The sequence below is a fragment of the Paroedura picta genome, chromosome 1 (genome assembly GCF_049243985.1).
Source record: "Paroedura picta isolate Pp20150507F chromosome 1, Ppicta_v3.0, whole genome shotgun sequence".
NCBI classification, from domain to species: Eukaryota; Metazoa; Chordata; class Lepidosauria; order Squamata; family Gekkonidae; genus Paroedura; species Paroedura picta.
The window spans coordinates 89578922-89591145 of NC_135369.1; the positions used below are offsets into that span (position 1 = coordinate 89578922).

Consider the following 12224-nt stretch of genomic DNA (forward strand, 5'->3'; position numbering starts at 1 on the left):
GCACTGTCCAGCCTTAGGAAGAGTTTCGGTTAGGGTTGGGCACTTCAGTGCCCGAAGTGCCCGGTCTCTCCTAGCACAGCCAGTGTTGTGCTACGGGGGGGAGGCAAGAGCATCAGCACGCGGGTGGGCACACACGCAGGAGTGGAGCTCTGCGCCTGCGTGCGTGTGCCCACCGGCGCACTGACACCTGCGCCTCTCCTTCTCCCCATGGCGCTGGCTTTGCCAGGAGACACCAGCCACTTCAGGTGCCAAAGCGTCCAACCCTAGTTCCGGTGCACAAAAAAGTTTATGCACTGTTGTGATATCTGGCTAGAGAATGGGATGGGAACATGGGGGATAGGCATTGCTTGCAATGTGACATCTCTCCTGACGGAAAGTAGAAGTCATGTTACATGGGAACCCTGAGCAGATTTTGGTTGTTTGATCTGAGTGCTCTTTGGGAAGTATAGCAAAAACTACTGTAATTGCTTAAAACATAAATTCTCAGGGTTGAATGAACACGAACAGAATATAAATTGAAGCTGAGAGCCACCTTTAGTGATGCAAACTCATAACCAGAATTGAGATATGCCCTAATTGAATACTTGATCGAAACCGCTCAGTCATTAGCACTACACCTATAACTGTGGCCTTTTGTAAAATGTTTGTAGAATTAGCAGAGATGTAAAATGTGGCGCAGAGTGGTAAGGCAGCTGTCTGAAAGCTTTGCCCATAAGGCTGGGAGTTCAATCCCAGCAGCCGGCTCAAGGTTGACTCAGCCTTCCATCCTTCCGAGGTCGGTAAAATGAGTACCCAGCTTGCAATGGTCATGACTGGGGAAGGCACTGGCAAACCACCCCGTATTGAGTCTGCCATGAAAACGCTAGAGGGCGTCACCCCAAGGGTCAGACATGACTCGGTGCTTGCACAGGGGATACCTTTACCTTTTAAAATCTCCTAAATTGTAAAGCCAATGGGGAGAAGAACCTTTTTGCTTCAGCCAAAAAAATAGAAATTTTGGAGAAAACTGAAATAGACAGAATATTTACTGTCCTGTTAAACTGTTCATCACTGTAAGCCACCTTCAAGATGCCTGGTGCAATAAAGGTAGCTTGTAAATACAAAGTTTAAAATGCCTTAGTTTTGTACAAGTAAAATTGTAAACACATTCAATACGTAATCAAAACTACAAGCTGATGTACCCTGTGCTATCTCAGGAGATGTACCTTAATTTTGCTATTTAGTTAGAGAGAGCTAAGTTCTCAATGAAGCTTTCAGTTTTCCTCTGAGGCTTTTGTGCAGTTTCTGCCCCACCTCCTTCTGATCTTTTCTCTTAGCTACCTAGTTTGTGGGTAAATGTGTCACAGTTGTTTGAGAAAAGGTGAAAAGTCAATCATATCAGCTCAGAAAAAGGCATACATCTATTGAGAAACCTTGAGAGACCTGTGCACTCTCCTCATGAAGATACAGTATCTTGCTAGGTCAGAATTGCACCTTAAATTTAAGAGCTGCATATGTCTGCAGCTTGCCCACCTTGTCTTTAAAAGCATTCCACTCATTTCAAAGATGATATACTTCATAGGAGTTTTTCAGTACTCCCCAGAATTTCTAATTTTTCCACCAGAAAAATTGGGGAAAGCCTTGGGGGGTGGGGACGGGGGAAGAGAGTCCATTCCCCCCCCCCCAGGCATTAGTATGTACATAGACCCTAGTCATATAAACTCCATTGTCAACACAAGCAGACAAACCACTCTTGAACTGAAGGATCTATGTATCTGTTTTTGTAAGTCCCAAAGAGAATACACTAACCTCCACTGACATGCACTTCATAAAGTGAGTATTTAGGTGATGATAACATTCGCATATCTGGACGGAATTTCTCTGCAAGTGTTTCTATTACATCCTGTGTTGTGGCAGTGCTAGACACACGGATACATTTAGTTGCAAAATTTCCAGCTGCTTTGTCTTGAAAATAAAATCTCATAACTCCATGGAATTCCAAATCCTGTAATGAAATAGAAAAGAACAAAATTCCAGTATCTGGCAGAGGTTGTTATATATTTCCAACCATTTTTTAATCTTTGCAATACACCTGGTGATTCAAGCATTCAATGCAATTCACATAACTCTAAACATGCAAGATTTGTGAGAATGGGGTACATTTTTAAAAAGTAGTTTCTTACTGTCTCTTCCTCCATTTCCAAGAAACCACAGTAACAACGGATGTTGAAAATCCAGGCACTAAAACAAAAGGTGTTGCTGAAGCCACAGCAGTTGTCCCTGCTGCTGCCCCAATACCAGAGCAAATGTTGTGAGGAGGCGGGGGGGGGGGTTATCTGGGAACTCTAGCCATGCCCAAATCACACAAAGGTTTAGATTTGGCTCATTTTCCAAATTGCAGAAATTGGATTCCAAATATTCCCAAATGTGAATTCTGCGTCACTACTAGTTAGTATGTCACTCAAAACAGTTCAACATATATATATTCCCATCACCAGAAGTAAGAGACCTATTTGAAACTCAACACTTTATGAGGTAAGGGACATTCAGTAAGACAGGTCTCCCCTACATCATTTGTTCTGGTGTTTGTACTCTGAATCTGAATCTGGGGATTCTATTCCAGGAGAGGGGGAAAGGAAAATCAATATCAGAATAACAACCCTGGAAGTTGTAAGAAAGCAGCAAGTTATTAACCGTCTCACAGCAGCAAACACTGGGCTTGTATAAAATCATAATGTGACAAGTAAATAAGAGTTCACATAAAGTTGCACCAAAAGATACTTTAAACTAATGTTCCATCTGTAACAGCAGGAGCTGTTATATAATATTTTGCTAAGGGCTAAGTAGGCGGAGTGGTCTGTCAGAGGCAGGGCCCAATCAGGATGCAGAAAGCACGTCCCCATTGAGCCCTGCCTCAGACAGGTCACACCCACTCAGGACTTTGGCCCAATCATTGGGCCAAAGTTCTGACAGGGTCTGCCCACCCAGCCAGGGGCCATCTGGAGAAATCACTGCCCGTCTGCACCTGACCACCGCAGTAGGGCTGTCAAGGGGGATGAGAACAAAGGCTGGGACAGGCTGCCTCAGAACACAGACAGAGTTGGCAAGAGGCTGGTGAATGCTCTCCCTCCCCCCTCCCTTCAGGTCTGCTGGGAAGGAGCCTCTGACAGCCACTGACTGAGGGGAGGAAGGCATTTCCGAGAGCAACGCAGGGGAGCCTGAGGGCATGGGTGCGGACATTCCTTTTGAGGGGGGGAGATTTCCCCTTCTGCCAAACAGTTGGCTGACAGGGAGGCTACAAAAAAACCCTTTTCACTTAAAATACTGCTCTGGCCAGGAGTTAGGCACAGCCAAGCCATGTGTACTTCTTTGCAACTCTCTGGAGATTTGAGGCCTACTGCACAGCATTATTCTGCAGACAAAACTGAATGCTGTTGTGGAGGTTCTTTTGTCTCCTGTTTCATTTGCACAACAACCCTGTGCAGTAGGCCTCAAGCCTTTCAATTCAACAACAACCTGTGTGAGAGGCCTTAAATGTTTCTTCTCCACCACAACCCTGTCCAAAGTAGCCCTTTCTGCCCGGGGAGCTGATCTTTATACTCTGCAGATGAGCTGTAATTCTAGGAGCTCTCCAGGCACCACCTGGAGGTTGGCTACCCCTGGGTTGGAAATATTCCTGAAGGTTTGGAGGCAGGAATTCAAAATCATACAATGCCTTAGAGTCCAGCCTTCAAAGGAGCCATTTTTGCCTGCACAGCTGATCTAGAGATGAGCAGTGATCTTGATACTATGGTAGAGGCTGCAAGCTGCAGGCTGGAAGGGAGTGGTGCAGGTGTGTCCCTGCTGGGCTATGGGCTATGGCCAGCCCTTACCAGCAACTGTTTGTATTCTGGGGCGCAGGTAGACCAACATCAGTCCTGCGAGTCTGGAAAGTGCAGGAAGATCTAAATAAAGAATATTTACCGCCTGAAACTGTAGGTGGTGAACAAGTAAATCGCTGGAGAGACATGGGAACTGGAATTAATTTTTTTCAACCTTGGCCTTGCAAATAAAAAGAATGTATAAAAACCTTACTAAGGTCAAGACTGCTGTGCACAGAGAGACTTCATCTTAGGGTTGCCAGCTTCCCTATGAGGCTCTCTACCCCACCTCCCTCATGGGGAGTCTGCAATGGGGAGAGGAAGGGGAAACGATTGGAAACTGCTTTGAGACACCTGAGGCCTGCTGGGTCACTGAGGCCCATTCCCAGTTCTCTCAGACCTCTCACATCCCCACTTCCCTCACAGGTTGCATATTGTGGGGAGACAAAGGGAAAAAGTGTTTGTAAACCGATTTGAGACTCCTTTGGGTAATAAACAACAGGGTACAAAAATCCGTTCTTCTTCTAAGGAGCAACCATGTAAGGATGTGGGCACATAACATTTTATCAACAGTGAAAAAATGGAGATTAAGGAACAGGGTGGACACCTGTTTACTGTGACTACCCCATGTGTATTAGGGCAGAGGGGCATTTCGGTGTCTGTGGCCTAATTCAGACAAGAAGGGAAATGTTGCAGAACTGGGAGGAACTGGTTGCCATGTAATCTTCCCCTAAGAAGAGTCTCCAGTCTGATTTTCCCTTCACATATCTGAAGACATGGTTCTGGAAAGCTCATCTGTAACCATTATGCCACAATTCCCAAAGGTCAGTCCTCTCCTACATTCAATGAACATTCCAAACCACAGGTTCTTGACACCCATATCTCCACACCCATGCCCTCATTTGTCACCATGCCACCACAACCTCCCACACAACACACATGACAACCCCAACCCTCACAGACTGGACAACTCCTCCCAAGCTCTAGCGTCCGTTGCATTCCTGGATACAACGAGCTTTGCCCATAGTTTAGACATAATTCAGAATGCACTTCAGAGTTATGTCAACAAACTAAGATTCTGTTTCTTACATCTCAGTCAGTCCTTGTCCCTGAACAGAACAGTGAAGAAGCCCTATAGTCAAAGATGCAAGTTCAGCACTGGCGTAATTCTGGCACTGGTGTAGAACTGCGTAGCATAAGGGGGATGTTGGCAAAACAGCAGGGCTTAGCATTCCAAACATCTCCAAACACAGGTATAGCATTACAGCAACAATTACATTGGAATATCTTTTAAAATCCATATGAATACATAGCAAATATTTTGTCCCCCACCATTTCACCCTGTGCCCTCCAGCCCTGGTGGAGCTTAGGATATCATTCATTCATTCATTCATTCATTCATTCATTCATTCATTCATTCATTCATTCATTCATTCATTCACTTACACACACACACACACGCATATTCTCTCTCTCTCTCTCTCTCTCTCTCTTTCCCCCCCCCACATGCATGTTTAAAATAAATATGGTAGGAATCAGATGATCAGAATTCCACAGAAACAAGATTTTGCACAAACATGTAAGACAAAGAAAGGACAAACATGTAAGGACATTGCTTAGATTGCTTAGAGAGCCAGATTGCTTAGAGAGCCAGTTTGGTGTAGTGGTTAGGAGTGCGGACTTCTAATCTGGCATGCCGGGTTCGATTCTGCGCTCCCCCACATGCAACCAGCTGGGTGACCTTGGGCTCGCCACGGCACTGATAAAACTGTTCTGACTGGACAGTGATATCAGGGCTCTCTCAGCCTCACCCACCCCACAGGGTGTCTGTTGTGGGGAGAGGAATGGGGTTCAAAAGGGGTTCAACAACAGTACACCCCACACAAATAAGTGAAGACCATGCTCCAAAATATAACTATTTTCGTGGCCACACACATATACTTAGTGTGCATGCCTCAACCACCCAACTTCCCTGAACAGTTGCTTGAAGCAAATATGCACAGTGCAGATTGGCAGGAGGGCATGCTTCCCTTGCAGTTCTACCACAACTGCATCACTACACTGTCAAAGTTCTCCCATGCCAGTGTAAATTGCACTCCTTCAAGTGACGGGTCATGGGAAACACAACTATAATCTTGAGTACCTAACAACCACCCAAATTTGCCCTTTGCTCCTACAAATACTTAAGATGCCTATTGCCTTTCATGATTACAGCTTCATTAAGCAGCCCCAGGAGACAATGCAGATACAGTTTCAAATGTAAATCCCTAAACAGATGAGTGAGCAGTGACTCAGAAGCTATACTACATGCATTCCAACAAGAAGCATTCAACTATGTAAGAACATAAAGGGGAAGGGGACTTGAGGATCCTCACTGGATCTTTATTACTATGGAACATATGCAATCAATATAAATAAGGTAAAGGTAAAGGTATCCCGTGTGCAAGTACCGAGTCATGCCTGACCCTTGGGGTGACGCCCTCTAGCGTTTTCATGGCAGACTCAATACGGGGTGGTTTGCCAGTGCCTTCCCCAGTCATTACCGTTTACCCCCCAGCAAGCTGGGTACTCATTTTACTGACCTCGGAAAGATGGAAGGCTGAGTCAACCTTGAGCAGGCTGCTTGGATTGAACTCCCAGCCTAATGGGCAGAGCTTTCAGACTGCATGTCTGCTGCCTTACCACTCTGCGCCACAAGAGGCACTTTCAATATAAATAGCATTCTATACATGAATTCAATATAAATAGCATCTTTAAACCACCTGCAGTGCCGCGGGCGCCGCGGACTAAATAAAACAGTAAGGGCTGGTGGGGAGGAGTTAGGGTGGGCTCTGTCCGGGATAAAAACTCGGAGGAGCGAATCAGGAGCCACAAAGCGGCTCCTGATTCGCTCCTCTGAGTAGCACTCCAGGGCCAAGTGTCCAATTGGGAGGCGCGCATTTGGACACTTGGCCTGTCTCCCGAATGCCGCACCACAGACTCCACTCCTCCTGAGCAGCCATCCTGCACGGATGGCTGCCAGGGAGGACCCTCGCCCCACTTCCCTGGGCTTTGGGGACATTGCTTCCCCTCCACTGACGGAATGCCCTTCCCCGGCAACCGCCCGCGATCGTCCTCTGCCTGCCCGCCCTGGGACAAACCCACCCTTCCCACGGCCACCCCCGGACGCCCCTCCCTGACCTCCACCCCGATCCCCAACGTCCTGCCATCCCTGCTGCTACGCCCACACTTTCCCCCCGTGCCCCTGACGCCCCTCCCTGCCTACCACCCCAATCCCCTACATGCTCCCACCGCTGCCGTCGCGCACACACTTCCCCCCCAACCTCCCACTCCACTTGCGCCTCCCCGCTTCCCCGCCTGTCCCCAAACTTGCCCACCGCCGCCGCGCCCACTTCGCCACCGCACCCCGGACGCAGACGGCGACGGGGAAGACGGGCCACCGCCCATGCGCCAAGATGGCTGCCGCCACAAGGACGCTGATGCCGAGCCGGCCCAACAGGCGGGGCCCTCCCTTCGCGCGTCCTCCTGCTGCCCAACGTGATGATGAGGACGCCGCCGAGCCGCCGCCCGCACACCGAGATCATCGCTCCCTCAGGTACACCTCACGCTGTCCTCCCTTTCCCTACCTTACCTCTCCTTTTCCTCGCTCTTCCCCCGGGACCCCTTGCTTACTTCACCCTGCTGCTGCAGGGCTGCTTCCCCACACCCCTGCCAGCACCCCACATAAAGCCGCTCTCCCTGCTAGCGCCCATAGTATTCACACTACAATGGGCTTTATTCCTAGTTCTATTATAACAGACATCCCGGACCAAAACCACTGTATTGTCATAGAAGGAATTATTCTGGGCATTTTAAACAATGTGCATCCATCTTAATATCATGCAGTATGTCAACCACATTTCTAGATCACAAACTCAGAGGAATCCAAATAGAGGTCTATGGCCAAAGCTAGCCTGTACACTGATGTTATTTTTTTTTAAGGAAAAAGGTATACTGCAACTGCCACTGCAGTTTGGTGTTGTTGTTAGCTGCGAAGTCGTGTCCGACCCATCACAACCCCATGGACAATGATCCTCCAGGCCTTCCTGTCCTCTACCATTCCCCAGAGTCCATTTGGTAGACAGTTGCAAACTGTCCAAAAGTTTTCCATGGGTACTTGCAGCTCACTAAATACTGGTTGTGTTAGAATTTTCCAAAAAGTTATTTCACACATGAATTTAGATACTAGAATTATCACTAACTGATTTGCTTTTAATGACATGACTAGGCATACATGGTTGTCATTTTAGACCTGAGTGGATTGCTCAGAACAATTATGTTTCCATGTTCTCTATAACTGCCCTGAGCCACAAGGGGGGGGGAGTATATATAATAAATAAAAATTTAAAAAAGAAAAAGGTGATATAACCATATCCTTCCCCTTCCATAGAAAGCCAAACTGCTTACGTTTGCAATGGGTACTGCACTATTTTTGATCTGTTATTCCTTATTTAAAGCACTGACTGGCTAATTTATTTTTACAATAAATATTAACTAACATTCCTTAATTAAATAGTAGGCCCAACACAGTTTACATAGTATGCTGAAACAAATACATAAAAACAAAACACCCATATTATCACCAAGTAATTCGTACCAATATCTGTCAGCAGAGTCAGATCAAAAAACACCCAAAAGCACCTAATTTAAAATTGGCAACATGGTGTCCTTGAAACATCTTTACTGATTAGTATTACCTCCACCTTACTTCGATTTGGTTTCAGCTTTGTCCTTTCTAGCCGCATCATTTAGGCAACAATATTATCTCCTTAAAAGGCTCTAAAAATTTCCCTCTGCCAAATTTCCCTTGGCCTTAATTTCTTAGGATAAAAGGCACAAAGATCCATTTTACAGGTCGCAGCTTTCATCAATCCAAGAATCCTGTAAGCATCCAGGAAAAGGATTTGTTTGAATCTCTCTATAAAAACTTGAGCAGTTTCCGACTACTCTAGCATCTGATCTGCTTTCAGAAGGATGTATAATATGGATCAGATCGGAGATGTTCCATCCAGGAATAATATAGCATAAAATCACCATGAATGACCAAATTACTTTTTAGATCAGTCCTAGGAATCAAAAGACTTTCAAATGTCATAAACAATTTGGTGTGATGACAATCAGCGGACTGAATAATAATGGGGGGAGCTTTCACTGGTGCTGTCATTGAGCTGTATGATTCTGCATGAGCAGCATACACAAAGATGCTTCTTTGCATATCCAAAAGAAGTTGCAATTATCATAGGGCTGAAATGTGATTGGTTTAAAATTCTGGATTCCCCTACTAGTTAAATATCTAAAGCATTAATCTAGAAGGATACCAAAGTGAAATAATGGCACAAATTACTAAAAAGACTGTTCCTAGAATACAGACTCTTTCCAGGCATGCTGCCAATAGTGTATCATATGGAAGTCCCTCTTCTTTGCAGCAAATGTAATGGATCTGATGCTAGTCCCGATTCTAGGGTACTTGCAGCTTAGGCTACCATGATGAACTAACTGCACATTTGGTTCATGCTCTCCTTTATACTCTACATTCTGCTTTATGTGAAACCCCTGAAGTGGTAGGACACGCACCTGGGGACATGTTGTCTAACTGGGAGATGAAACATGGATAAGTTATCTGAATGGAAATGAAAGATAGCAGGTGCCTGTTCCAAATTAGGAACATATGACTAGCTCTTGCTGTGCTGAGAAGTAAATAAAGATACCAAATAGGACACTTAATTTTTGTCCAGTAAATTGATGGATATCACCATTATTTTTGTTCCACCAAAACCCAATAAAAAATATTACTACACCCCTGAATTATTGTAAAACTCATCTTCAATTCCAGCAACACACATAAATTCTATGTTTTTACTAGCTTTTTACTTTAAAAGTATATATTAGAAAGGAGGGACTGCTGAGTTCTCAAACTGTGCAGAAGAGCACAAATTCTTCATGTGGCATGCTCAATGAAATAGCAGAAATGCTGATGTTATATATAAAATGCTCGTTTCAAAATTTATTTATGTAGTTTATGTAGTTTACAACTATAACAATGAAACTTGTCACACCGCTTCCTACTCCACCTAAGTTATACTGGCCAAACAAGAAATTATTTTTCACAAACTCTCTTTGGGTCATGTGAGTCACCACCTTTCTTCCCACACATAACACAATCGAAGACAGCTGCTCAGATTAAAAACAGCCAGATAAAACCAAAGGAGCTAACCTGTTGAAGGTAATTTTATAGGCCAACAAATCCTGCCAAAAAAGGAACGAAAGTTTTCACATTGCTGTTTGAATTCTGAAGCCAGAATCAAGGTGGGGGGGGGGGCAATGCTAAGGAGGTGAGGTTTGGCACTAAGAAAGAAAGAAGTACTCCAGGAGGGAATGAGAATAGTACCCGGAGGCCTCTATGTAGGAGCCCCCCCTCCCCGGGGCAATGGACCACAAGCAATTTTCCAGGTAATTTTAATGGTCAGTTCACCACCCCTATATGAATTCACCTGAGGATTTACTTTGCAGATCAAATCAAAACCAAAGCTAATGTTCATATGTATGTCTTGGTGCACATATTTTAAAAAATATTGTAAATGCCGATCTAAAACTGAATTAACAAATAATGAAAGTGATGCTATGGAAAGTGACAGTGAAACATATGCTTCAGTGACCTTTATGGAAGAGAGTTAAATTCTGCTTAGGTATATCAAGAACAGTTATTCAAGCATGCTAAATTAATATAGGTTAAGTTTTCAGAGCCTTGGGAGGGGGGCATAAAATTTAAACACTGGTTTGTAGTAAAAACAGAATTAGTATATACTAGGGGCAAAGCCCGTTGTATCCAAGAATACAACAGGCGCTAGAGCTTGGCAGTGGGAAGAGGAAGGGGAAGAGTTGTCCCGTCTGTAAGGGCATGGGGTTGAATGTGTGTGTTGTGTGGGAGGTTGTGGTGGCGTAGTGGCAAATGAGGGCATGGGTGTGGAGATATGGATGTCAAGAACCTGTGGTTTGGAATGTTCATTGAGTGTGGGAGAAGACTGACCTTTGGGAATTGTGGCATAGTGGTTACAGATGAGCTTTCCAGAGTCATGTCTTCAGATATGTGAAGGGAAAATCAGACTGGAGACTCTTCTTAGGGGAAGATTACATGGCAACCAATTCCTCCCAGTTCTGCGTCATTTCCCTTCTTGTGTGAATTAGGCCACAGACACCGAAATGCCCCTCTGCCCTAATACACATGGGGTAGTCACAGTAAACAGGTATCCATCCTGTTCTCCATTTTTTCACTGTTGATAAAATGTTATGTGCCTACATGCTTCTTTCATGGTTGCTCCTTAGAAGAACAGATTTTTGTACCCTGTTGTTTACTACCCAAAGGAGTCTCAAAGTCTCCCCACAATACACAAGTTGTGAGGGATGTGGGGCTGTGAGAGGTCTGAGAGAACTGGGAATGGGCCTCAGTGACCCAGCAGGCCTCAGGTGTCTCAAACCAGTTTCCAATCATTTTCCCTTCCTCTCCCCATAGCAGACTGCTCTCCGCTTGTCAGTCCGGGGCCAAGGGGCCAATCCGGGAGTTTTGATCCCGGACTCAGCCCACCCCAACACCCCTTACTGTTTTATGAAGAGAGACAGATGAGCATATTCCACATCCTCTGTCCACGTAGCCAACATGGCTTTCCTTGTATAATTGCTTAAGGGCAAGTTTCCAAAACTACGCACTTACTGAGCAAGACAATAGAACAGAATTTCAATCCAATGACACGAAGTTTAAATTCTGGGTATACGCTTTTATATGTGTGCACATGACATATTATACACAGAATTAAACTTTGTTGATTTTTAAAAGTGCCACTGGCCTCAAGCTGTGTTCTATTGTTTCAAACCAACACAGCTTCCCACCTGAATCTATATCTACAAGCAAGACAATGACACTGCTAACAAACGCTGAGGCAAGTGGAACCTGCAATAGAAGATGTCCATGTGCTACAAAATTGTTTGCAGTGCTTGAATAGAGATCCACTGTGTTTCTACATGCTATACGCTACCCTGAGATTTAATAAACAAGTGTGACGTTAAAACTAATGATGGTATGATGGCCCTGTTCACTTCCCTTCCTCAGAGGCAAGATTTTCTCTTGGTCTTTCTTTCCCTTTCCTGATTGAACCACTCTGTTTTCTTCTTTGCTGAAGAACTCTGGTTGTCCCACCTTATCACAGTATTAGATTTTGGCTACTGGATCAGCCCAGGTTCCTGAGGAAAGGATCAGGAGTCCACTTTAACTTTTAAAACTTAAATGACACTCAAGGTGTTTTTATATTCCAAATTAACAAAATATTTTATTCAACATAGAAATTTCTGTGG

The 12224-nt window shown here is 44.9% G+C and overlaps 1 protein-coding gene across 29 annotated transcripts in view; it reads right to left on the reverse strand.

The window, feature by feature from the left end:
- AFDN (afadin, adherens junction formation factor) overlaps nucleotides 1-12224 on the reverse strand; it is a 132280-nt gene that overhangs the window by 104629 nt on the left and 15427 nt on the right. For all 29 annotated transcript variants that reach the window (XM_077347302.1, XM_077347284.1, XM_077347310.1 and 26 more), the window contains exon 2: nucleotides 1789-1984. In XM_077347302.1, the coding sequence (XP_077203417.1) occupies nucleotides 1789-1984 (196 nt within the window). The remainder of the gene's footprint in view (nucleotides 1-1788; nucleotides 1985-12224) is intronic.